Source organism: Calliphora vicina, chromosome 3, assembly GCF_958450345.1.
Source record: "Calliphora vicina chromosome 3, idCalVici1.1, whole genome shotgun sequence".
In the NCBI taxonomy this organism is placed as follows: Eukaryota; Metazoa; Arthropoda; class Insecta; order Diptera; family Calliphoridae; genus Calliphora; species Calliphora vicina.
Window position 1 is genome coordinate 122,931,444 of NC_088782.1, and position 26,483 is coordinate 122,957,926.

Consider the following 26,483-nt stretch of genomic DNA (forward strand, 5'->3'; position numbering starts at 1 on the left):
TTTTTGATTTGTTGGTTAAAAACGAGTGTAGAGCGCGTTTGAATGATCTCTTGTTTAATGTTAAAGAGGCAAAAGAACCTAAATTAAAACGTGTTGGCATTTGTTATAAAAAAAAAATCATTAAAATTTGAGAATTTCCAGCAATAAACTAAATTGTAATCAAATTTGGGAAGGAAATGTCTATTAAAATCGTGGCTTTATGTGTGTGTATATTAATCTTAAGCAGTCCTGTCAGTGAGGGCAGACGTGGTCGTGGCCGAGGTCGTACCAAGTCTCGTGTGCAGATAGGTCTGCCCATAACTGGCAAATATCGAGATCCAGAATCCGATCAGTATTACAATAATAACAATGTAAGTTTTACAATCTAATTGAAAACCGATAAATTGAAATAATAATTTTGTTTATTTTCTCTTTTAAAAAAAAAGGGAGCCAAAATTTTACAGGCTTCCCACTTTGATTATGAATATGTTTTGGGTCATAAGATAGCATTTTTGTGTGTGGCCAAAGGTAATCCCCGTCCTCATATCACTTGGTATAAAGATGGCACAGAAATCTTTCAACATCTGTATATGCATGTAAGTAATAAATTACTCTCTCTCTCTGTCTCTTTCTCTTTCTATATCTCACTCTCTTATCATTTCCTAACTTTAAAGGTCCACGAATGGCGCATTGGCGATGATCGTGTCAAATCGAAAATCGAAATTGATCCTGCCACCCAAATGGATGCTGGTTTATATGAGTGCACGGCTGATAATATGTATTCCATAGATCGTCGCAGTTTTAAAACAGATTTTTCAATTGCTTTCGATTAAAATTGTATGTCACGTTCATAATTTGCATTAAACACAATTTTTATGCGGCAGTCTAGGAGGGAAAGTGTGAAGCGGAATGTTTTTTGTTTTGTGGCAAAGTACAAAGTCCATGTTGATTTTCTTTTTTTTATTATTTTAAATTTTGTAAATTTTGCAACAATAAAATATGTGTAAAGAGTTTTGTAAAGAATTTTAAAGAAAATTCTGTTTTTTTAATTAAGTATTCAAGAGATAAGTGTTAAAAAAAAGACTGACTCATCCTCAACTAACTAGAAAACTCGAATTTTGACAAGCCACTACTTGGCGATAGTTTTCTCGAATTACACACCCTTAATAAGCACTCTCGGTAATAAAAGAATCTTCTGACCCTGAAACTATTAAAGCTCTGGCTTTATATTTATCATTTCAATGACGAAAATAGAACAAGACTAAACCATATTAGCTCCCGAACTACTAGTGGATTGTATAGTTTTGGAATTAGATTAAAAGGGAACTGAATCAATATTAAGACTTGAATTGGGACTAGAAATGGGGGGCAGATTGTTATATTGATGTGTCAGAATCATTTGTTACAATGGAAGCAACTATTTTGGCTATTCGTTTCAGACTGATTGGGTTTTCGAGAAACAATTGAGCCACAAACTTAGACGTTTTAACTCATTGAAGCGCTTAGAATAAGGCATTTGCAAAACCTTTGTACATTTGCGTTCGTTGGAACACCATTGATATTTGGACGAATTATTCAACCTTTTAGGATCCGGTTCGAAGGACCAAATGTTTAGCTGAAAGTCGGTTGAAGAGAGAAAAGTCTGGATAAATTGGAAGAGGATGGACTCTCTGAGCTGAAACAAATTGGACAAATAAATAGGAACAAAGAAAATTCAACCTTTTAGGATCCGGTTCGAAGGACCAAATGTTTAGCTGAAAGTCGGTTGAAGAGGGAAAAGTCTGGATAAAGCGGAAGAGGATGGACTCTCTGAGCCGAAACAAATTGGACAAATAAATAGGAACAAAGGAAATTTAACCTTCTAGGATCCGGTTCGAAGGACCAAATGTTTAGCTGAAAGTCGATTGAAGAGAGAAAAGTCTGGATAAATTGGAAGAGGATGGACTATCTGAGCCGAAACAAATTGGACACATAAATAGGAACAAAGGGAATTCAACCTTTTAGGATCCGGTTCGAAGGACCAAATGTTTAGCTGAATGTCGGTTGAAGAGGGAAAAGTCTGGATAAATTGGAAGATGATGGACTCTCTGAGCTGAAACAAATTGGAAAAATAAATAGGAACAAAGGAATCCGGTTCGAAGGACCAAATGTTTAGCTGAAAGTCGGTTGAAGAGAGAAAAGTCTGGATAAATTGGAAGAGGATGGACTCTCTGAGCTGAAACAAATTGGACAAATAAATAAGAACAAAGGAAATTCAACCTTTTAGGATGACCAAATGGGACCAAATGTTTAGCTGAAAGTCGGTTGAAGAGGGAAAAGTCTGGATAAATGGACTCTCTGAGCCGAAACAAATTGGACAAATAAATAGGAACAAAGGAAATTCAACCTTTTAGGAACCGGTTCGAAGGACCAAATGTTTAGCTGAAAGTCGGTTGAAGAGAGAAAAGTCTGGATAAATTGGAAGAGGATGGACTCTCTGAGCCGAAACAAATTGGACAAATAAATAGGAACAAAGGAATCCGGTTCGAAGGACCAAATGTTTAGCTGAAAGTCAGTTGAAGAGAGAAAAGTCTGGATAAATTGGAAGAGGATGGACTCTCTGAGCTGAAACAAATTGGAAAAATAAATAGGAACAAAGGAAATTCAACCTTTTAGGATCCGTTTCGAAGGACCAAATATTTAGCTGAATGTCGGTTGAAGAGAGAAAAGTCTGGATAAATTGGAAGAGGGTGGACTCTCTGAACCGAAACAAATTGGACAAATAAATAGGAACAAAAAAGAGAAATACAATAAAGTAATTAGGATATTTTCTAACTTTAAGTCAAGTGATTGAAGGATGGATTCTTATCAAGTAGAAGGAAGTAGGAGTAGGACAGTGAAGTATGTACACAGTTGAAAGTTAGATGGATATCTAGCCGTAAAGAAGTATTTATGAATCCTGACGTTTAATTTAGAACTGGAAGAATACTACAGCACATTCTGCATTAGTAGATATTGAGGAAAAATAGGAATTGCAGGGTAAATAAGGAAAATCGCTAAGTAATGTTTGTGGCATAAACAAAGACTATCCTATATAAAAGGTCTTCCAATAGGGACTTCCAAACTTTGACAGGCCATATTTTTGAAGCTACATCTGTCAATCTTCTTCTTAACTTTTTCAATCTTCTCCTTCTCTCTTTTCACTTCTATCTGTCTCTCTTTTTCGGTTTTTTCTATTTTCAGGTAACACAAAGGGACCCACGAGAACTGCTATTCTTTTCCTTCATTTCGTGGCTGCCTGGAAACCTAACCTACATCTGTCAAATTGGCTGCCATTTATTCACATGGTTTTGCCAAATCAACATGGAAGGATATAGCGTACAACAACACCCTCAAATGATAACATTGCTTTATCAAAATGGGTTTTGTTTTGGAGCTTCGTCCATTTCATGGTGCCAATAATCGTCCAACCGAGAGAACTCTTTGCAGTGTGATGGATCAATTTGAATTGGTTAGTTCAGTAAACAATAAACCAACAGCCATCACCAACAGCCATATCGAAAGATCTTCTGAAAATATAGCCTCTATCCGTGAGAGTATGGAGGAGAATCTGAGGCAGTCGATTTCGTGCCGCCTACAAGAACTCGGAATTTCGCAGACTACAACCTGGAGAATTTTGCATCGTGACTTGGACCTGCACTCATACAAAATTCAACTGACCCAGGAGCTGAAGATAAACGCTGAATGGGCCCTGGAATAGTTGGAAACTGACTTTAATTTTCATCAAAAAATCATCTTCAGCAATGAAGCCCATTTCAGGATGAATAGAGACGATACCAATCCACACTAGATCCAAGAGCATTCAATCAACAAACAAAATTGTCGAATTTGGGAAGATACCAATTCGCAGCGTGCACTGCTTCTCGAAAAAATCACTGTTTGGTGCGGATTTTGGGCTGGCGACGTCAACGGTCCATATTTCTTTAAGAACGACGCTGACCGAAACATCACCGTCAACGGCGAGGTCTATTATAGGTCGATGTTTACCACAATTTAAGGAATTTCAACTCACCCAGGAGCTTCAGATAAACGACCATAGACAACGACATATGTTCCCTGAATGGGCCCTGGAGCAGTTGATAATTTATCCTAATTTTCATCAGGAAAAATGGCTACGTTAACAAACAAAATTGTCGAATACCTATCCTCATGAGAACCAAGTGCCTTCTATGCTTCCCGAAAAAGTAACTCCGTTTGGTGTGGATTTTGGGCTGACGGTCAATATTTCTTTAAGAATGACATTGGCCAGGACATTACCGTCAACGGCGAGGTCTATTATAGGTCAATGTTTACCATAACTTGGAGAATTTTGCATCGTGACTTGGTCCAGCACCCAGCACAAAATTCAACTGACCCCGGAAGTGAAGATAAACAACCATAGACGACTTGAGTTCGCTGAATGGGCCCTGGATCAATTGGAAACTGACCCCAATTTTCATTAGGATGAATGGGTACGTCAACAAACAAAATTTTAGAATTTGGGACGATACCAATCCTCATGAGAACCAAGAGATTTCTATGCTTCCCGAAAAAGTAACTGTTTGGTGTGGATTTTGGGCTGACGGTCCATATTTCTTTAAGAACGACATTGGCTAGGACGATGTTTACCACAATTTAAGGAATTTTGCATCGTGACTTGGTCAAGCACCCGCACAAAATGCAACTGACCCAGGAAGAGAAGATAAACAACCATAGACAACGACTTGTCTTCCCTGAATGAGCCCTGGAGCAATTGGAAACTGACCCCAATTTTCATCAGGATGAATGGCTACGTCAACAAACAAAATTTTCGAATTTTGGACGATACCAAAGTCCATGTTGATTTTCTTTTTTTTATTATTTTAAATTTTGTAAATTTTGCAACAATAAAATATGTGTAAAGAGTTTTGTAAAGAATTTTAAAGAAAATTCTGTTTTTTTAATTAAGTATTCAAGAGATAAGTGTTAAAAAAAAGACTGACTCATCCTCAACTAACTAGAAAACTCGAATTTTGACAAGCCACTACTTGGCGATAGTTTTCTCGAATTACACACCCTTAATAAGCACTCTCGGTAATAAAAGAATCTTCTGACCCTGAAACTATTAAAGCTCTGGCTTTATATTTATCATTTCAATGACGAAAATAGAACAAGACTAAACCATATTAGCTCCCGAACTACTAGTGGATTGTATAGTTTTGGAATTAGATTAAAAGGGAACTGAATCAATATTAAGACTTGAATTGGGACTAGAAATGGGGGGCAGATTGTTATATTGATGTGTCAGAATCATTTGTTACAATGGAAGCAACTATTTTGGCTATTCGTTTCAGACTGATTGGGTTTTCGAGAAACAATTGAGCCACAAACTTAGACGTTTTAACTCATTGAAGCGCTTAGAATAAGGCATTTGCAAAACCTTTGTACATTTGCGTTCGTTGGAACACCATTGATATTTGGACGAATTATTCAACCTTTTAGGATCCGGTTCGAAGGACCAAATGTTTAGCTGAAAGTCGGTTGAAGAGAGAAAAGTCTGGATAAATTGGAAGAGGATGGACTCTCTGAGCTGAAACAAATTGGACAAATAAATAGGAACAAAGAAAATTCAACCTTTTAGGATCCGGTTCGAAGGACCAAATGTTTAGCTGAAAGTCGGTTGAAGAGGGAAAAGTCTGGATAAAGCGGAAGAGGATGGACTCTCTGAGCCGAAACAAATTGGACAAATAAATAGGAACAAAGGAAATTTAACCTTCTAGGATCCGGTTCGAAGGACCAAATGTTTAGCTGAAAGTCGATTGAAGAGAGAAAAGTCTGGATAAATTGGAAGAGGATGGACTATCTGAGCCGAAACAAATTGGACACATAAATAGGAACAAAGGGAATTCAACCTTTTAGGATCCGGTTCGAAGGACCAAATGTTTAGCTGAATGTCGGTTGAAGAGGGAAAAGTCTGGATAAATTGGAAGATGATGGACTCTCTGAGCTGAAACAAATTGGAAAAATAAATAGGAACAAAGGAATCCGGTTCGAAGGACCAAATGTTTAGCTGAAAGTCGGTTGAAGAGAGAAAAGTCTGGATAAATTGGAAGAGGATGGACTCTCTGAGCTGAAACAAATTGGACAAATAAATAAGAACAAAGGAAATTCAACCTTTTAGGATGACCAAATGGGACCAAATGTTTAGCTGAAAGTCGGTTGAAGAGGGAAAAGTCTGGATAAATGGACTCTCTGAGCCGAAACAAATTGGACAAATAAATAGGAACAAAGGAAATTCAACCTTTTAGGAACCGGTTCGAAGGACCAAATGTTTAGCTGAAAGTCGGTTGAAGAGAGAAAAGTCTGGATAAATTGGAAGAGGATGGACTCTCTGAGCCGAAACAAATTGGACAAATAAATAGGAACAAAGGAATCCGGTTCGAAGGACCAAATGTTTAGCTGAAAGTCAGTTGAAGAGAGAAAAGTCTGGATAAATTGGAAGAGGATGGACTCTCTGAGCTGAAACAAATTGGAAAAATAAATAGGAACAAAGGAAATTCAACCTTTTAGGATCCGTTTCGAAGGACCAAATATTTAGCTGAATGTCGGTTGAAGAGAGAAAAGTCTGGATAAATTGGAAGAGGGTGGACTCTCTGAACCGAAACAAATTGGACAAATAAATAGGAACAAAAAAGAGAAATACAATAAAGTAATTAGGATATTTTCTAACTTTAAGTCAAGTGATTGAAGGATGGATTCTTATCAAGTAGAAGGAAGTAGGAGTAGGACAGTGAAGTATGTACACAGTTGAAAGTTAGATGGATATCTAGCCGTAAAGAAGTATTTATGAATCCTGACGTTTAATTTAGAACTGGAAGAATACTACAGCACATTCTGCATTAGTAGATATTGAGGAAAAATAGGAATTGCAGGGTAAATAAGGAAAATCGCTAAGTAATGTTTGTGGCATAAACAAAGACTATCCTATATAAAAGGTCTTCCAATAGGGACTTCCAAACTTTGACAGGCCATATTTTTGAAGCTACATCTGTCAATCTTCTTCTTAACTTTTTCAATCTTCTCCTTCTCTCTTTTCACTTCTATCTGTCTCTCTTTTTCGGTTTTTTCTATTTTCAGGTAACACAAAGGGACCCACGAGAACTGCTATTCTTTTCCTTCATTTCGTGGCTGCCTGGAAACCTAACCTACATCTGTCAAATTGGCTGCCATTTATTCACATGGTTTTGCCAAATCAACATGGAAGGATATAGCGTACAACAACACCCTCAAATGATAACATTGCTTTATCAAAATGGGTTTTGTTTTGGAGCTTCGTCCATTTCATGGTGCCAATAATCGTCCAACCGAGAGAACTCTTTGCAGTGTGATGGATCAATTTGAATTGGTTAGTTCAGTAAACAATAAACCAACAGCCATCACCAACAGCCATATCGAAAGATCTTCTGAAAATATAGCCTCTATCCGTGAGAGTATGGAGGAGAATCTGAGGCAGTCGATTTCGTGCCGCCTACAAGAACTCGGAATTTCGCAGACTACAACCTGGAGAATTTTGCATCGTGACTTGGACCTGCACTCATACAAAATTCAACTGACCCAGGAGCTGAAGATAAACGCTGAATGGGCCCTGGAATAGTTGGAAACTGACTTTAATTTTCATCAAAAAATCATCTTCAGCAATGAAGCCCATTTCAGGATGAATAGAGACGATACCAATCCACACTAGATCCAAGAGCATTCAATCAACAAACAAAATTGTCGAATTTGGGAAGATACCAATTCGCAGCGTGCACTGCTTCTCGAAAAAATCACTGTTTGGTGCGGATTTTGGGCTGGCGACGTCAACGGTCCATATTTCTTTAAGAACGACGCTGACCGAAACATCACCGTCAACGGCGAGGTCTATTATAGGTCGATGTTTACCACAATTTAAGGAATTTCAACTCACCCAGGAGCTTCAGATAAACGACCATAGACAACGACATATGTTCCCTGAATGGGCCCTGGAGCAGTTGATAATTTATCCTAATTTTCATCAGGAAAAATGGCTACGTTAACAAACAAAATTGTCGAATACCTATCCTCATGAGAACCAAGTGCCTTCTATGCTTCCCGAAAAAGTAACTCCGTTTGGTGTGGATTTTGGGCTGACGGTCAATATTTCTTTAAGAATGACATTGGCCAGGACATTACCGTCAACGGCGAGGTCTATTATAGGTCAATGTTTACCATAACTTGGAGAATTTTGCATCGTGACTTGGTCCAGCACCCAGCACAAAATTCAACTGACCCCGGAAGTGAAGATAAACAACCATAGACGACTTGAGTTCGCTGAATGGGCCCTGGATCAATTGGAAACTGACCCCAATTTTCATTAGGATGAATGGGTACGTCAACAAACAAAATTTTAGAATTTGGGACGATACCAATCCTCATGAGAACCAAGAGATTTCTATGCTTCCCGAAAAAGTAACTGTTTGGTGTGGATTTTGGGCTGACGGTCCATATTTCTTTAAGAACGACATTGGCTAGGACGATGTTTACCACAATTTAAGGAATTTTGCATCGTGACTTGGTCAAGCACCCGCACAAAATGCAACTGACCCAGGAAGAGAAGATAAACAACCATAGACAACGACTTGTCTTCCCTGAATGAGCCCTGGAGCAATTGGAAACTGACCCCAATTTTCATCAGGATGAATGGCTACGTCAACAAACAAAATTTTCGAATTTTGGACGATACCAATCCACATGAGATCCAAGAGCATTCAATGCTTCCCGGAAAAGTCACTGCTTGGAGTTGATTTTGGGCTGCCGACGTCAACGATCCATATTTCTTTAAGAACGACATTGGCTAGGTCATCATCGTCAACGTTCGATGTTTACCACAACATGGGGAACTTTGCACCTTGACTTGGACCTTCAATCGCACAAAATTCAACAGGAACTGGAGATAAACGACCTTGATCAATTGGAAATTGACCCCAATTTTCATCAGGATGAATGGTTACGTCAACAAACAAAATTTTCGAATTTGGGACGATACCAATCCTCATGAGAACCAATAGCGTTCAATGCTTCCCGGAAAAGTCAGTGCTTGGAGTTGAGCGTCCAATTCATTCCGAAAAAATCACTGTTTGGTGTGGATTTTTGGGATGACGGCGTTATTGTTACATATTTCGACGTTAGCCAGGCCATCACCATCAACGGCGTGCTCTGATTACCAACTTCGTTTGACCTGAATTGGATGATATGGACCTGAAAGACATGTGATTTCAATAGGACGGAGCTTCGTAACACACAATTTGAGGGCATGGTCATTTCACGTGGAGATGATGTGAACTGTCCACTGAGAGATCCTGCGATTTTGAGCCCTTCGACTTTTTCTTGTGGGGTTTCCTTAGGCGAATAAGCCAAAAACTACTATGGTCCTCAATGCCAACTTAACACATGCCATCGTTCAAATTCAGTGTGATTTATGAGCCAGAGTCATGGAAAATTTGACATTTCGGATGCGCGCCATCCAGAGAAGGCCAAGGAGGATTTTATCTGACACCCACTTTGTTTTATTTAAATTTAAAGATAGGAAGCGTTTAATGAAAGACCCTTTAGATCTAACGATATAACCATTCCATTCTCGTTCGCAAAACTAGCTGACACAGTTCTTGTGGGAGATCTTAGAGTCGTCGAGATTGGTAGTAAGTATATAATGAAGCTGTGTCCCGAAAGTCCAGACGATATTGCGCTGGACTATCAATGTAAGGGTTGGGAGTTCGATTCCCACCAGAGACTGTGGGTGTAAAACGCTTCGCAGTTTGTGTTTGTTAAAAAAAAAATCTCTAGTTCGGCTTCGGCAAGATAGTGCGTCTATACTACGAATATTCAACCTGCGGAACGAAAGCGAGCTGTTAACCTGAATGTTTCACGGACCATTTAGTTGTCGTCGTGCTTGTTATAGGGATTTGGAAAATCTTTGAAACGAAAAATTCTTGGAAACTTTCTCAAATACTTTCTTTTTTGTTGATGTAAGAGCGAATGAAATCGTTCTTTCAATCTAGACTCACAATTATGGATAAAAGTTGTGTTGCTGGAGAAACTACAGTACACAAGTTTGAGGAGATAATCAGTCAAGGACTTGGTTTGGTAACAGCTGAACTAGCGCTCTAATTCTTAATCTATATGGGAACATACAGCCCAATTATGAATAAAAATTCCCCAGGAGTTTTTTTCCTTTTCTCATTTTTCCTATTCAAATTCAACTGCCGGGTAACAAACACCCGGGGAATTTTTTATTCATAATTGGGCTGATATTTATTCAAGCAGCAGAATGTGAATTCTTTAATTTGTTGCCAAAAAACGATTAATAAATTGTGAGAGCCAATTCAGATGTGGAGCGTTAAAGTATCACGAAATCTAAGTAAGATCAGATATAAAGATCTATGATAGTTTCTTCTTATCGGATTGCCATCAATTGATCCTCAAGATATTCACCCCTATCGTGAAAAACATGTGAAATTTATTTCCCATGAAATATCCATTTCCCTCGAAGGGAAAATTGCTATCGTGATATTCCCCTGAACTTTTCATTCACAATAGTTGATTTTGTTCGTAACAGCTGTTTATTGTTTACAAAATTCCATCTAAAAATTTCACAACATGGGGAATTTTTCACGTGAACAAAGTTTATGAACGAAAAATGGGAAAAGGGAACATATTTCATGTGAAATATTGATTCGTGATAGGGGTGATTGGCTACTAGTGTCCAATTTGAGACAAATAAAGTGTAGACGTTATAGAGATCTAGATATCCTTGTCTGGCCACAATAAATTGAACATCAAGATGTTGATTGTTCTCTAATTTCCACATTGAAATGAATAGTCCGATACCGTAAGTAAATGATCCATCGTAAAGGCTTCTGGTACTATATTTTCGGAGGAAGTAGTTGTCGTCACAAATGAACAGACTAGTGTACTTCGTCCGTTTTGTATTTTGGACGACGATACGATACTATAATTGTGTTACTTTCTTTGGAAAGAGGATAGATGTGAGAAGGAAATGTGGTGAAAGAAAATCGTTTTTTCCACATCTGGAATTGAGCGGTTGTAGAGCCGCATGATTTAAAATTTGTTAAATTGACAGCAGCTGGAAATCGAAACCAGTTCGAAGTTTTCGGTGCATTTCGTGGCAAAGAATGATAAAACACTTGGGGAAATGCCTTAAAAAGCTTTTTAAACTAATCAGGAAAATACATTGGCAAACTCCTAATCAGTCGATTGAATAATATGGAAGAATTTGTTTAAATTATCTCTAATATAGTTAAAATGTACTTACAGTATATCACCCTTAACAATATCAACATAATCGGGAGAGCGAGCATAATAGCCACCTTCGGTTAAAGCACCCCAGAAGTTACTCCACAATTCATTGTATTTGCTAACAACAGGAGCAGCAAATTGTCTACAAAAGAAACACAATTCCAACATAATTAAAATCTTGCCTAACAATCAAAAACATCTTAAAACTTACTTATCCAAACTTAATAATTCACGCAAAACCTCCGGATCATCAATATGGACATCAGCATCAACAAAGAAAATATAGTCAACCTTCTTCTGTTGGGCTTGTTGTCTATGGGAAAACCATAACAATTTAATATCATTCATTTTAATACAAGATCCAATAACTTACAAAGCCAATTGACGGGCTCTCTTCTCATCAAACAGATCGGTGGATAATACAATTTTCGAGGATAAATATTCATTTTCAAATTGTTTTAAATGGGACTTGGCCAAGGCGTCATGGAATTCTATGCCGCTGTAGATAAACAAATGCATTTTATTTTTGGGATATTTCAATTCGGCGGTTTTATTCAAAAACATATCAAAGAAAGGCACCGCTTGGTTGACCATAATGGCTAAGGAAACAGTGGGTAAACTATGTTCCTAGAAAACAAAACAAAATTTGTTATTAATTAATAAATCTTGAAAACTTTTGTTTTCCTTCTACCCACCTCCAATTCCACACGATCCTCACGACACATCAAGCACTTGCCACTGAAAGTCTTGGCCAAATAATTGGCAAATGCATTCAATTCAACTTTGCTGCCACCATTGCCATGCAAAATACTGGGTGTTGTCAGGAAATTGATATTCTTTAAGACACCCTCATTTGTATCCAAATCAACATCCAATTTAACATCATCCTTGGCACCATTTAGATTCTGGAACAGCGTAGAGGTGATATCCAATTTCATGTCCAATTTCTTTCTTAGTTCTGCATTCAAAAACACTTTAGTATAGTACAATTGATCATCGTCGGTATCGGCAATATGAGTTTCCAGCAATTCCCACACTTGTGGAGCATAACCAATAAAGGCTCCAGAGTTAAGATAGGGTGAAGCTTTAGGTTCTACTGTTGGATATTTGCTGGCTAGGTTTTGATCGGGCCAGCAGTATTTTTCAGCGGAGAAGAACAATTTCGAATGGGATTCTTTGAATTTTTGTACAATTTCGCCTAAACCGCTGGTGAAAAGGACATCGTAGCTGTTAAACGTAAAAATAAAGTTTAAAATAGTGTATGCCATTGAATGTTAAATATTTTGCAAAGCCTACCTATCAGTAAATAAGATAATGGTATCCTTTTCATCCTTAAGAGGTCTAATGGCTTCTCTGAGAAGATTTACTTTGAAACCACCACCGGGTCCCTCCATATTGCCACCCTTCCATTCTTCATCCAAACCCAAGGGAGTAACCTGGAAAAGAATATTTAAAAATTTATTAAAAAATATAATATAAACCTAATAAATTGTGGTAAATTTTGTGTTAAATGAACTTAAATAAGCTCAAGTGAAAGTTTAGTTTATCCAACCTAATAAAGAAAAGCTTTTGGAGTGAAATTTATAAAGATTTTTCCTTAATTAAGGTCTAAAAAACATTAAAATCTAAATAATATTAAAAACTCCAATAAAACTTGTACTTTATTATTGATAATTAAACATTTTAAAGTTAAACTAAGATTAAACCCCCGCAATAAAACCAAGTTTAAGTCTTGAAATTAGTTTGAAACGAACACAAATAAAAAAACTTAAATAAAACTAGTGCTTAGTTTTAAACAAAACTGAGTTTAGCACTTAAACCTAGTTTAAACGTACTAATAAATCAAAGTTTAAAGTTTAAAAATATTTTAAAACTAAATTAATTTAAAAACTAAAATAAATCATATAATTCACTTACAATTAAACAAAGTTTTAAAGTTAAACCAAGTTTAAACTCACAAATAAAACCAAGTTTAAGACTTGAAATTTGTTTGAAACGAACACAAATAAAAAAATTTAAATAAAACTAGTGATTAGTTTTAAACAAAACTGAGTTTAGCACTTAAACTTAGTTTAAACTTACTAATAAATCCAAGTTTAAAGTTTAAAAATATTTTAAAACAAAATTAATTTAAAAACTAAAATAAATCATATAATTCAATTACAATTAAACAAAGTTTTAAAGTTAAACCAAGTTTAAACTCACAAATAAAACCAAGTTTAAGACATGAAATTAGTTTGAAACGAACACAAATAAAAAAAACTTAAATAAAACTAGTGCTTAGTTTTAAACAAAACTGAGTTTAATAATTAAACTTAGTTTAAACGTACTAATAAAACCGAGTTTAAAGCTTAAATATCATTAAAATTTAAATAAAAATTATCATTTATTTTCAATAATAATAAAATTTAGAGTTAAACTCAGTTTAAGCCGCCTAATAAAATCAAGATTAAAATTCGAAAGTGATACTAAATGAACCTAAATCAATAACTTAAATATAATTAGTGATTAGTTTTGGGAAAAAAAGGAATTTAAAATTTAAACCTAGTTTAACCTCAAAAACAACATCGAGTTTAAAGCCTAAAAATAATGAAAAACTAAATGTCAAACAAAATTAAAATAAATCTTATAATTTATTTTTAATTATACAAAACTTTAAAATTAAACTTAGTTTAAACTCTCGAATAAAACCAAGATTAAAATTCGAAAGTGATACTAAATGAACCAAAATCAATAACTTAAATATAATTAGTAATTAGTTTTGGAAAAAAAGGAATTTAAATGTTAAACTTAGTTTAACCCCAAAAACAACACCGATTTTAAAGCCTAAAAATAATGAAAAACTAAATGAGACCCAAAACTAAAATAAATCTTATAATTTATTTTCAATTATACAAAGCTTTCATGATAAACTTAGTTTAAACCCTTCTATAAAGACGAGATTAGAACATGAAAATGGTACCACTTGAACACAAATCAAAAACTTAAATATAATTAGTGATTTGTTTTGGGAAAAAAAGGAATTTAGAAGTTAAACTTAGTTTAAGCTCAAAAACAACACCGAGTTTAAAGCCTAAAAATAATGAAAAACTAAATGAGACCCAAAACTAAAATAAATCTTATAATTTATTTTTAATTATACAAAACTTTAAAATTAAACTTAGTTTAAACTCTCGAATAAAACCAAGATTAAAACTCTAAAGTGATACTAAATGAACCTAAATCAATAACTTAAATATAATTAGTGATTAGTTTTGAAAAAAAAGGAATTTAAAAGTTAAACTTAGTTTAACCTCCAAAAACAACATCGAGTTTAAAGCCTAAAAATAATGAAAAACTAATTGAGACTCAAAACTTAAATAAATCTTATAATTTATTTTTAATTATACAGAGGTTTAAAGATAAACATAGTTTAAACCCCTCTATAAAGACGAGATTAGAACATGCAAATGGTACCACTTGAACACAAATCAAAAACTTAAATATAACTAGTGATTAATTTTGTGAAAAAACGGAATTTAAAAGTTAAACTTAGTTTAACCTCAAAAACAACATCGAGTTTAAAGTCTAAAAATAATGAAAAACTAAATGACACTTAAAACTATAACAAATCTTATAATTTATTTTTAATTATACAGAGGTTTAAAGATGAACTAAGTTTAAACCCCTCTATAAAGACGAGATTAGAACATGAAAATGGAACCACTTGAACACAAATCAAAAATTTAAATATAACTAGTGATTTATTTTGGGAAAAAAAGAATTTAGAAGTTAAACTAAGTTTAACCTCAAAAACAACATCGAGTTTAAAGCCTAAAAATAATGAAAAACTAAATGTCAAACTAAATTAAAATAAATCTTATAATTTATTTTTAATTATACAAAACTTTAAAATTAAACTTAGTTTAAACTCTCGAATAAAACCAAGATTAAAATTCGAAAGTGATACTAAATGAACATAAATTAATAACTTAAATATAATTAGTGATTTGTTTTTGGAAAAAAGGGAATTTAAAAGTTAATCTTAGTTTAACCTCCAAAAACAACATCGAGTTTAAAGCCTAAAAATAATGAAAAACTAATTGAGACTCAAAACTAAAATAAATCTTATAATTTATTTTTAATTATACAGAGGTTTAAAGATAAACTTAGTTTAAACCCCTCTATAAAGACGAGATTAGAACATGAAAATGGTACCACTTGAACACAAATCAAAAACTTAAATATAACTAGTGATTAGTTTTGGAAAGAAAGGAATTTAAAAGTTAAACTTAGTTTAACCTCCAAAAACAACATCGAGTTTAAAGCCTAAAAATAATGAAAAACTAATTGAGACTCAAAACTAAAATAAATCTTATAATTTATTTTTAATTATACAGAGGTTTAAAGATAAACTTAGTTTAAACCCCTCTATAAAGACGAGATTAGAGCATGCAAATGGTAGCACTTGAACACAAATCAAAAACTTAAATATAACTAGTGATTAATTTTGGGAAAAAAAGGAATTTAAAAGTTAAACTTAGTTTAACCTCCAAAAACAACATCGAGTTTAAAGCCTAAAAATAATGAAAAACTAACTGAGACTCAAAACTAAAATAAATCTTATAATTTATTTTTAATTATACAGAGGTTTAAAGATAAACTTAGTTTAAACCCCTCTATATAGACGAGATTAGAGCATGCAAATGGTAGCACTTGAACACAAATCAAAAACTTAAATATAACTAGTGATTAATTTTGGGAAAAAAAGGAATTTAAAAGTTAAACTTAGTTTAACCTCCAAAAACAACACCGAGTTTAAAGCCTAAAAATAATGAAAAACTAAATGTCAAACAAAATTAAAATAAATCTAAGAATTTATTTTCAATTATACAAAACTTTAAAATTAAACTTAGTTTAAACTCTCCAATAAAACCAAGGTTAAAATTCTAAAGTGATACTAAATGAACCTAAATCAATAACTTCAATATAATTAGTGATTAGTTTTGGAAAAAAAAAGGAATTTAAAAGTTAAACTTAGTTTAACCCCAAAAACAATACCGAGTTTAAAGCCTAAAAGTAATGAAAAACTAAATGAGACCCAAAACTAAAATAAATCTTATAATTTATTTTCAATTATACAAAACATTAAAATTAAACTTAGTTTAAACCCTCGAATAAAACCATGGTTAAGGCCGAAAAATAAAATAATTTAAAACTAAATAACACTAAAAATTAAAATAAATCTTATGATTTATTTTCAATTAAACAAAGTTTTAAAGTTAAACTCAGTTTAACTCTCTGGTAGATGGCCTCATAAGTACCTTATTTTAACCCTTGGCCTCCCTGCTTGCATAGACAACTATAGGATCTAATCGTGAATGCACTGACAATTGAAGAAAGATAGTGGCTTTGAGTTGGGACCCTACAGAATGAGTAACAACACCGTCCGTCTGTCTGTCTGTCCGTCCGTCTGTCTGTCTGTTGAAATCAATTTTCTGAAGACCCCAGATATCTTTGGGATCCAAATCTTCAATAATTCTGTCAGGCATGCTTTCGAGAAGTTTGCTATTTAAAATCAGCAAAATCGGTCCATAAATAACGGAGATATGAGCAAAAAACCGGGACAACCTCGATTTGTGACCTATTTTTTATCTATATCTGGATTACTAAGTCATTAATATAGACAATATGGATATCTAATGATAGATATTTCAAAGTCCATTGCAACGATGTATGTAGATAAGGCTATAGTAAGTTGGACCTACAATGGGTCAAAATCGGGAAAAATATTTTTTAACCCGAATTTTTTTTTCATCAAAAAATTTTTTTTGTCGTAAATTTTTTTTCCAAAAAATTAAAAATTAAAAAAAAAAAAATTTTAAAAAAAATTTTTAAAAAAAAATTAAAAACTAAAAAAAAAAATTTTAAAAAAATTAAAAAACAATTTCGAAAAAAAATTTGAAAAACAATTAAAAAAATTAAATTTTGTTTACCTAAAAATATTTAAAAAAAATTATTTTAAAGTATAATTTGGTGAAGGGTGTATAAGATTCGGCACAGCTTGTTTTTTTTTTTGCTCTGCTCTATTTTGTAAGTAATTCGTTTTAACACTTAGCTTTTTGACAACTGAGTTAGGTCTTTGAGACAGAGAGTAATAAAAACAAAATAAATAAAGAAGAAAACAAGTAGATCATCTACAACATAAATCCATTCAAAAAATAAATGTGAAAGCTTATCAGTTGCATAAGTGACATTATTAAAACAAAAACATAAAATTGTATGAATGAAACCGGGAATTAAAAGAACCCAAAGCAGAGCTCTTAATCAGAGAAATTGACTTTAAAGGTTAGCAAGAACAAAACGTCACATTTGTCACTATTAAAGAAACTAAACGAAATAAAACTCATAGCAACTGATAAAAGGGACAGACAGGCTTAAAATTGAAAAAGAAAAAAGATTAAAAATAGCTGCATACAATAAATAAGTTCTGGAATAAGATAGATTTCACAATCAATTGTGTACGTGACTCAATGAAAATAAACCAACTAAAATAAATAAATTCAAATGATTGGTTTTTGGTCAAACCATCATCTGTTAGTTAATTTTTTGTATTTAGACAGATATTTAATCATAAACAAATTGTTGGTACATACTATAAGGAAAATAAATCTGGCACACATTAACCGGACTGCGTTAAAATTCAAATTACGACAACAACAAAAATTGTTATAAACAAAGCAAAACACAAAACAAGATGATGTGGTTCTTCTTTATCGAATCTACATGCTAGAGTTCAAATACTTGGAATGATTCTAACATGTGTTGCAGATTCTAAACAACAAGAAATGATAATTAAAAACAAAAAACTATTAAAAATATATATATGTACGACTATACACCGGATGCATTATTGTAAAGCTAGAAAATAATTCAATTATTAATATTTTTATTCAATTTTGAAATGATATTTTAAAATGTCATGGAATTAAACAATAGAATTCTTTATATTAAAATACTTTAATGATTCCAACACTAATTTTTTTTAATAAATATTGGAATTGAAAAATTCAAACCAAATTATAGAACTGAAACAAAATGTCTCAAATCATTTTAACTCAAATTTTGTTTTTTTTTTGTTCAAACAAAACCTCACCTTTTCATTCATTATTTTTAATTTTTTTTTTAAAATAAACCTGTTTCCAATCCATTATCTAATCTTTAATCCCCCCACTATCCATTTCAAAAATCACCTCTTGAAAAATCAAGTACTTTCCAAAGACCAGCTGAACTTTTAAACAGAAAACCAGCAACAAAATAATAAAGAAAAAACCCATCTTCTTTCTGCCATCAATTAACATTCATATTGAGGAGCTGGTTAAATTAACCAGCAACCGGTTTGTTTTTATATTTATTTATTTAAATTTTTATTTTTATTTATTTTTTTTGTCAGTAAATGTTTGTAGTTCAGTGCGTTCGTTGTTTATTAAAAACACACAGAATCTTTAACTGTGTTTATTAGCACTTCAATAATAAAATAAATCATTAATAAAAAATCATTAACTTTAGCTACAAAAGACATAAATAAACAATTTTAAATGATTGAAATGTTTAACAATAAAATATTTCAAAAGAACAATAGCAACGGAGACGAATAAGTATCAAAACTAGTATTATTAGACTAAATTCTAATAAAAGACTTTCTTAATTGTTTGTTTTTTTCTACACCATTTCCATTAGTTCAAGATTTTCAGCTAAAAAATTATAAATTTTAATGGAAAAAAAGTACTTTATTCAGAAATTAATTCTTTTCTTTTGTAAAAAGAACTTTTTTGTTAAAAAACAATTTTTCGTTAAAAGTACTTTTTTGTAAAAAAGTACTTTTTTATTTAAAATTTTTATTTTTTGGGTAAAAGTACTTTTTTTTGGTAAAAACTTGTGTTTTTAAAAGAAATTTTATATTAAATAGTAATTTTTTTGAAAAAAAGTACTTTTTTGTACAAAAGTACTTTTTGTTAAAAAGTACTTTTTCCGGGTAAAATTAATTTTTTTAAAAGCTTTTTTGTTAAAAATAATTTTTTTTGGAGTAAAAGTACTTTTTCTGTTAAAAAGTATGTTTTTGTTATTTTTTTAAAAAAGTTTGTTAAAAAGTACTTTTCTGTTAAAGTATTTTTTTTGTCCCTTTCAATGTCTCGTTCCATATCTCAATCTATGTCTAGTCTACGGTCCGGTCTATGTTTTGATCTATGATGATCTGATCTATGATGATCTGATCTAAGATGATCTGATCTATGATGATCTGATCTATGATAGTCTGATCTGTGATGGTCTGATCTATGATGATCTGATCTATGATGATCTGATCTATGATGATCTGATCTATGATGATCTGATCTATGATGATCTGATGTATGATGATCTGATCTATGATGATCTGATCTATGATGATCTGATCTATGATGATCTGATCTATGATGATCTGATCTATGATGATCTGATCTAAGATGATCTGATCTATGATGATCTGATCTATGATGATCTGATCTATGATGGTCTGATCTATGATGATCTGATCTATGATGATCTGATCTATGATGATCTGATCTAAGATGATCTGATCTATAATGATCTGATCTATGATAGTCTGATCTGTGATTTTCTGATCTATGATGATCTGATCTAAGATGATCTGATCTATGATGATCTGATCTATGATAGTCTGATCTGTGATGGTCTGATCTATGATGATCTGATCTATGATGATCTGATCTATGATGATCTGATCTATGATGATCTGATCTATGATGATTTGATCTATGATGTCTGATCTATTATGGTCTGATATATGATGATCTGATCTATGATGATCTGATCTATGATGGTCTGATCTATGATGATCTGATCTATGATGATCTGATCTATGATGATCTGATCTAAGATGATCTGATCTATGATGATCTGATCTATGATAGTCTGATCTGTGATGGTCTGATCTATGATGATCTGATCTATGATGATCTGATCTATGATGATCTGATCTATGATGATCTGATCTATGATGATCTGATCTATGATGATCTGATCTATGATGATCTGATCTATGATGATCTGATCTATGATGATCTGATCTATGATGATCTGATCTATGATGGTCTGATCTATGATGATCTGATCTATGATGATCTGATCTATGATAGTCTGATCTGTGATGGTCTGATCTATGATGATCTGATCTATGATGATCTGATCTATGATGATCTGATCTATGATGATCTGATCTATGATGATCTGATCTAAGATGATCTGATCTAAGATGATCTGATCTATGATGATCTGATCTATGATAGTCTGATCTGTGATGGTCTGATCTAAGATGATCTGATCTATGATGATCTGATCTATGATGATCTGATCTATGATGATCTGATCTATGATGATCTGATCTATGATGATCTGATCTATGATGATCTGATCTATGATGATCTGATCTATGATGATCTGATCTATGATGATCTGATCTATGATAATCTGATCTGTGATGGTCTGATCTATGATGATCTGATCTATGATAGTCTGATCTGTGATGGTCTGATCTATGATGATCTGATCTATGATGATCTGATCTATGATGATCTGATCTATGATGATCTGATCTATGATGATCTGATCTATGATGATCTGATCTATGATGATCTGATCTATGATGATCTGATCTATGATGATCTGATCTATGATGATCTGATCTATGATGATCTGATCTATGATGATCTGATCTATGATGATCTGATCTATGATGGTCTGATCTATGATGATCTGATCTATGATGATCTGATCTATGATAGTCTGATCTGTGATGGTCTGATCTATGATGATCTGATCTATGATGATCTGATCTATGATGATCTGATCTATGATGATCTGATCTATGATGATCTGATCTAAGATGATCTGATCTAAGATGATCTGATCTATGATGATCTGATCTATGATAGTCTGATCTGTGATGGTCTGATCTAAGATGATCTGATCTATGATGATCTGATCTATGATGATCTGATCTATGATGATCTGATCTATGATGATCTGATCTATGATGATCTGATCTATGATGATCTGATCTATGATGATCTGATCTATGATGATCTGATCTATGATAATCTGATCTGTGATGGTCTGATCTATGATGATCTGATCTATGATAGTCTGATCTGTGATGGTCTGATCTATGATGATCTGATCTATGATGATCTGATCTATGATGATCTGATCTATGATGATCTGATCTATGATGATCTGATCTATGATGATCTGATCTATGATGATCTGATCTATGATGATCTGATCTATGATGATCTGATCTATGATGATCTGATCTATGATGATCTGATCTATGATGATCTGATCTATGATGGTCGGATCTATGATGATCTAATCTATGATGATCTGATCTATGATGATCTGATCTAAGATGATCTGATCTATGATGATCTGATCTATGATAGTCTGATCTGTGATGATCTGATCTATGATGATCTGATCTATGATGATCTGATCTATGATGATCTGATCTAAGATGATCTGATCTATGATGATCTGATCTATGATAGTCTGATCTGTGATGGTCTGATCTATGATGATCTGATCTATGATGATCTGATCTATGATGATCTGATCTATGATGATCTGATCTATGATGATCTGATCTATGATGATCTGATCTATGATAGTCTGATCTGTGATGGTCTGATCTATGATGATCTGATCTATGATGATCTGATCTATGATGATCTGATCTATGATGATCTGATCTATGATGATTTGATCTATGATGTCTGATCTATTATGGTCTGATATATGATGATCTGATCTATGATGATCTGATATATGATGGTCTGATCTATGATGATCTGATCTATGATGATCTGATCTATGATGATCTGATCTAAGATGATCTGATCTATGATGATCTGATCTATGATAGTCTGATCTGTGATGGTCTGATCTATGATGATCTGATCTATGATGATCTGATCTATGATGATCTGATCTATGATGATCTGATCTATGATGATCTGATCTAAGATGATCTGATCTAAGATGATCTGATCTATGATGATCTGATCTATGATAGTCTGATCTGTGATGGTCTGATCTATGATGATCTGATCTATGATGATCTGATCTATGATGATCTGATCTATGATGATCTGATCTATGATGATCTGATCTATGATGATCTGATCTATGATGATCTGATCTATGATAGTCTGGTATTTCGTTTAGTTTACAACTTAACCTTCCTATAGGAAATGGTGTAGCACAGAATTATTACTTGTTTGTTTTATTTAAAAGCGATTTGTTGCATCAAAAGGTATCAATTTTCATTAATTCACACATTTTATTTATTTCATGTCATTTTCCCTTTATTGTTGTAGCTATTGTTAAGCTATAATTTATTGTAATCATTATCAAACTCACCTCAATATCATAAACCCGAGCTGAGCGCATGTAACGTAGGAAACCATCAGTACGATCTGTGGCCACAGTGAAAACTTTAACTTTAGCTAGAACAGAGAGAATGAAAAAGAACAAAAGAATTATTATAAATATGGATAAAAAAACAACATAAATTTTCTTTTTTTTTATTCTAAATGAAATTCTATACATTATGGTTCTTTTAACAAAAATAAACGATACAATGTTTATGTTTAATAAAACCAGTTTAGAGGCAGTTATAATTGGTGGGAATAAAATGGGAAAAGGTGTTTGAGGAAAATAAAACAGGGATTAGATTTAATTAAGTTTGAATTGAAAAGAATACAATTACAAAGTTAAAACAAAGATCTACTAAACAGTCTTAAAAGTTTAAAATGTGAAGGAGGTTTAATTACAAGTTTTGTTAAACCCCGTTCATTTTTAAGCTAGTTTAAATGTGTCATCGTTTAAGATTAAATGTGATACTTTAATAAAGAACATTCTGTAGATAATTTCTTATATTTTCGAGACTGTTTTTAATTTTATTTCCTTTTCAAATGAATTTTCTAAAACTATTGTTTAGACATTATTATAAAAAATATAGCTCTTATCTTTAAAACTATTAATAAATTTAAAACTGAGAATTGATGTTGAAAAGAGGACAAATCTCTAATACTTAAAAGTGATAACATTGTATTAAAAAAAATGCTTTAAATTTATGTTAAGAAATGGGGGAAAAAGGTCAATATTCTTGAATAGTTTTTCTATTTTCTTTTCAGATAAGAAATTATGAATAATATTTTATTGAATAAAAAACAATAATCTTTAAATTTTGTGGCAAAAAGAAATGGTTTTATTACAGAAACTTATTTGAATAACAAGTTGGTAATTTAAGTAAATCTGGTTAAAAAAAATGCTGTACTTTTTAAGATTAAAAAGTTTTAGAATTAAAGGGGGGAAAATCGAAATGGAATTCCTATAGAATTGAAACTTCTAGTGTTAAAGGTTTAGAAAGCAAAGTTTCGCTAAGTTTAAGAAATCGTGAAAAATTATTATAGATTTGAATTAAGTTTTCTTTATGTTAAAAGAATAAAATAAAAACTTTCGTTAAATACTTTTGGTTTAACAAATAAAGTTTCGTTAAGTTCTTTTTTTCACTCAAAATGTAAAATGTTTCTCAATTTAAATAGTAGTTTATTTATTTTAAATGATTATAACTAAAACGGTCGTTAAGTGTTTTTTTATTTACGAAATAAAGTTTCGTTAAGTTTTTCAAAATATCTTTAAGTGAGAAATATTAATGGAATTTAATTGTTGTTTATTAAGTTTAAAAAAATATATAAACAAATTAAGGTTAATAATTCTAGTAACGAAAATAAAGTTTCGTTAAGTTTTTTATATTCTCAAAAATTTAAAAATTGTTTTTAATTAAGTACTTAATTATTTGTCTTAAACGAAATTATAAATAGTTGCTTTCAATTATTTTTTATTTAGAAAATAAAGTTTCGTTAAGTTTTTTTAAATTGCTAAATGTAAGAAATTGTTGTTGATTTAAAGAGTATTTTGTTAATTCTAAAGGAATATAAAAATATTTCTTTAAAAATATTTTTCGTTAACAAAATAAAGTTTCGTTAAGTTTTTGAAATTAAAGAAAATAAAGAATTTTTGTGGATTTAAATAGAACATAAATTGTTTTAAAAGAATTTGTGAAAATTTCGTTTGAAAATTTTTTCGTTAAGAAAATAAAGTTTCGTTAAGTTTTTTTAAATTGAACAAAAAAAATATTTTTTGACGTTTTAAATAGATTTTTATCAATGTTAAAGGAATATAATAAAATTTCTTTAAAAATATTTTTTGGTAAAAAAATAATGTTTCGTTAATTTTTTTAAATTGCACAAAATAATAAAATTTTAAGTTTTTAAATAGTTTTTTATCAATGTTAAAAGAGTATAACAACATTTTTTTAAAAATGTTTTTTGTTAAAAAAAATAAAGTTTCGTTAAGTTTTTTAAATTGAACAAAATAAAAAAATTTTAGTTTTTAAATAGTTTTTTATCAATGTTTAAAGAATATAACAACATTTTTTTAAAAATGTTTTTTGTTAAAAAAAAAATAAAGTTTCGTTAAGTTTTTTGAATTGTCCAAATTAAAATTTGTTGCTGGATTTATAAAACTTTTAATCAATTTTAATGAAAAATAACAAAATTTTTTTGAAGATATGTTTCGTTAAAAAAATAAAGTTTCGTTAAGTTTTTTAAATTTTCTAAATTTTAAAATTTTCCTAAATTTGAATATATTTATAATGTTATTAAACGAATATGTATATAAAAAACATAATTGAAAAGCTTTAGGTTTAGAAAATAAAGTTTCGTTAAGTTTTTTAAATTCTCCAAAATAAAAAAAAAAATATGGATTCAAATAGTAAATATTTTGTGTTTAATGATTATAATAAACATTTAATGAAAAGTTTATGGTTTTAAAAATTAAAGTTTCGTTAAGTTTTTTTTAATTAACAAAAATTTAAAATTTTGCCAAATTTAAAATCAAATTTAATTAAATTAGAGAATTCTGCTTTCTGAATTATGCAAATGATTATTGTTTAGAAAATAAAGTTTCGTTAAGTTTTTTTTAAATTTTCAAAAATACAAAATCTATTCTGCACTATAATTAAGACTCTCTAAATTAAATAAATTTGTTAACAAATTAGATTTTTTTTGGTACTTTTAGAAAATAAAGTTTCGTTAAGTTTTTTAATTTAAAAAAAAATTTAAAATTTTTCCATAATTAAACTCAAATTTAAATATGTTGGAGAATTCTGCTTTCTGGATTATTCAAATGTGATTCGTTTAGAAAATAAAATTTCGTTAAGTTTTTAAAATTTTTCAAAAATTAAAACTTTTTCTAGATTTAAATAGAAAATGTGGTAAATTTTTTTTAAAATATTATTTACGAAAAAAATGTTTCGTTACGTTTTATTTTTATAATCAAAATTAAAAATATTTCTTTAAAAATCAATAGAATTTTATTTAATTTAAACTAAAATAAACAAATTAAGGTTTTAAGTTTTCGTTAAGTTTTTTAATTCAGTTAAATTTTTCCAATTTCTTTAGAATTCATTCGAATTTTGTTTTTTTTTTGAAGCCTTAATTTTAAAAATAAAGCTTCTTTAATCCTTAATTAAACTCAAAACTATGAAATTTTGCTACATTTTATTAGAATTTAATAATTTTAAATGAATTTAGCAAAATCTCCTTTAAAAAGTTCTTTTTTAGGTTATGGAGAGAAAACCTTACATTAGTTTTGTTTATTGGAGCTCTCCTTAATGAATGAAAACAGGAGAGAGAGAGCCTGTCTAAACAAGTTTTGTTTATTGTTTACTCCTTTTTTACGAAAACAAAAGCAAAGCAGAGCTTAAATGAAAGATGACATCATCATTAGTGTTATCAATTGAACTTAATCCTTAAAACAAAAATTATAATCCGGCATTACAACTTGTTGATATGACAAGCAAGTGTAAAAAAAGCACTAAAACTGGAAATAATCCTTTGATAATTTGCATCTTATTTACACGTTTACAAAACAAATACTAAATAAATTCTATACATATCCAAAGAAAAGAACAATTTGTATAGAAAATACAATAAATTGTGTGCATGTTTAAAATGATTTGCCCACAATCTTGGGCCAGGCTGGAAATGCATTTCAATGCATACACAGAA

General features: G+C 31.2%; 2 protein-coding genes across 2 annotated transcripts in view; one reads left to right on the forward strand and one right to left on the reverse strand.

Annotated features, from left to right (window-relative positions):
- Plod (procollagen lysyl hydroxylase) overlaps positions 1-26,483 on the reverse strand; it is a 39,496-nt gene that overhangs the window by 12,532 nt on the left and 481 nt on the right. The window contains exons 2-7 of the mRNA XM_065503185.1: positions 22,768-22,853; positions 12,607-12,746; positions 12,006-12,537; positions 11,684-11,937; positions 11,522-11,623; positions 11,327-11,452 (exon numbers count right to left, since the gene is read on the reverse strand). Of these exons, the coding sequence (XP_065359257.1) occupies positions 11,327-11,452; positions 11,522-11,623; positions 11,684-11,937; positions 12,006-12,537; positions 12,607-12,746; positions 22,768-22,853 (1,240 nt within the window). The remainder of the gene's footprint in view (positions 1-11,326; positions 11,453-11,521; positions 11,624-11,683; positions 11,938-12,005; positions 12,538-12,606; positions 12,747-22,767; positions 22,854-26,483) is intronic.
- Positions 170-917, forward strand: nkt (noktochor). Its single transcript, XM_065503188.1, has 3 exons — positions 170-350; positions 426-575; positions 654-917. Exons 1-3 carry the CDS (start codon positions 177-179, stop codon positions 810-812), a joined length of 483 nt encoding a protein of 160 aa, XP_065359260.1. The 5' UTR covers positions 170-176; the 3' UTR covers positions 813-917.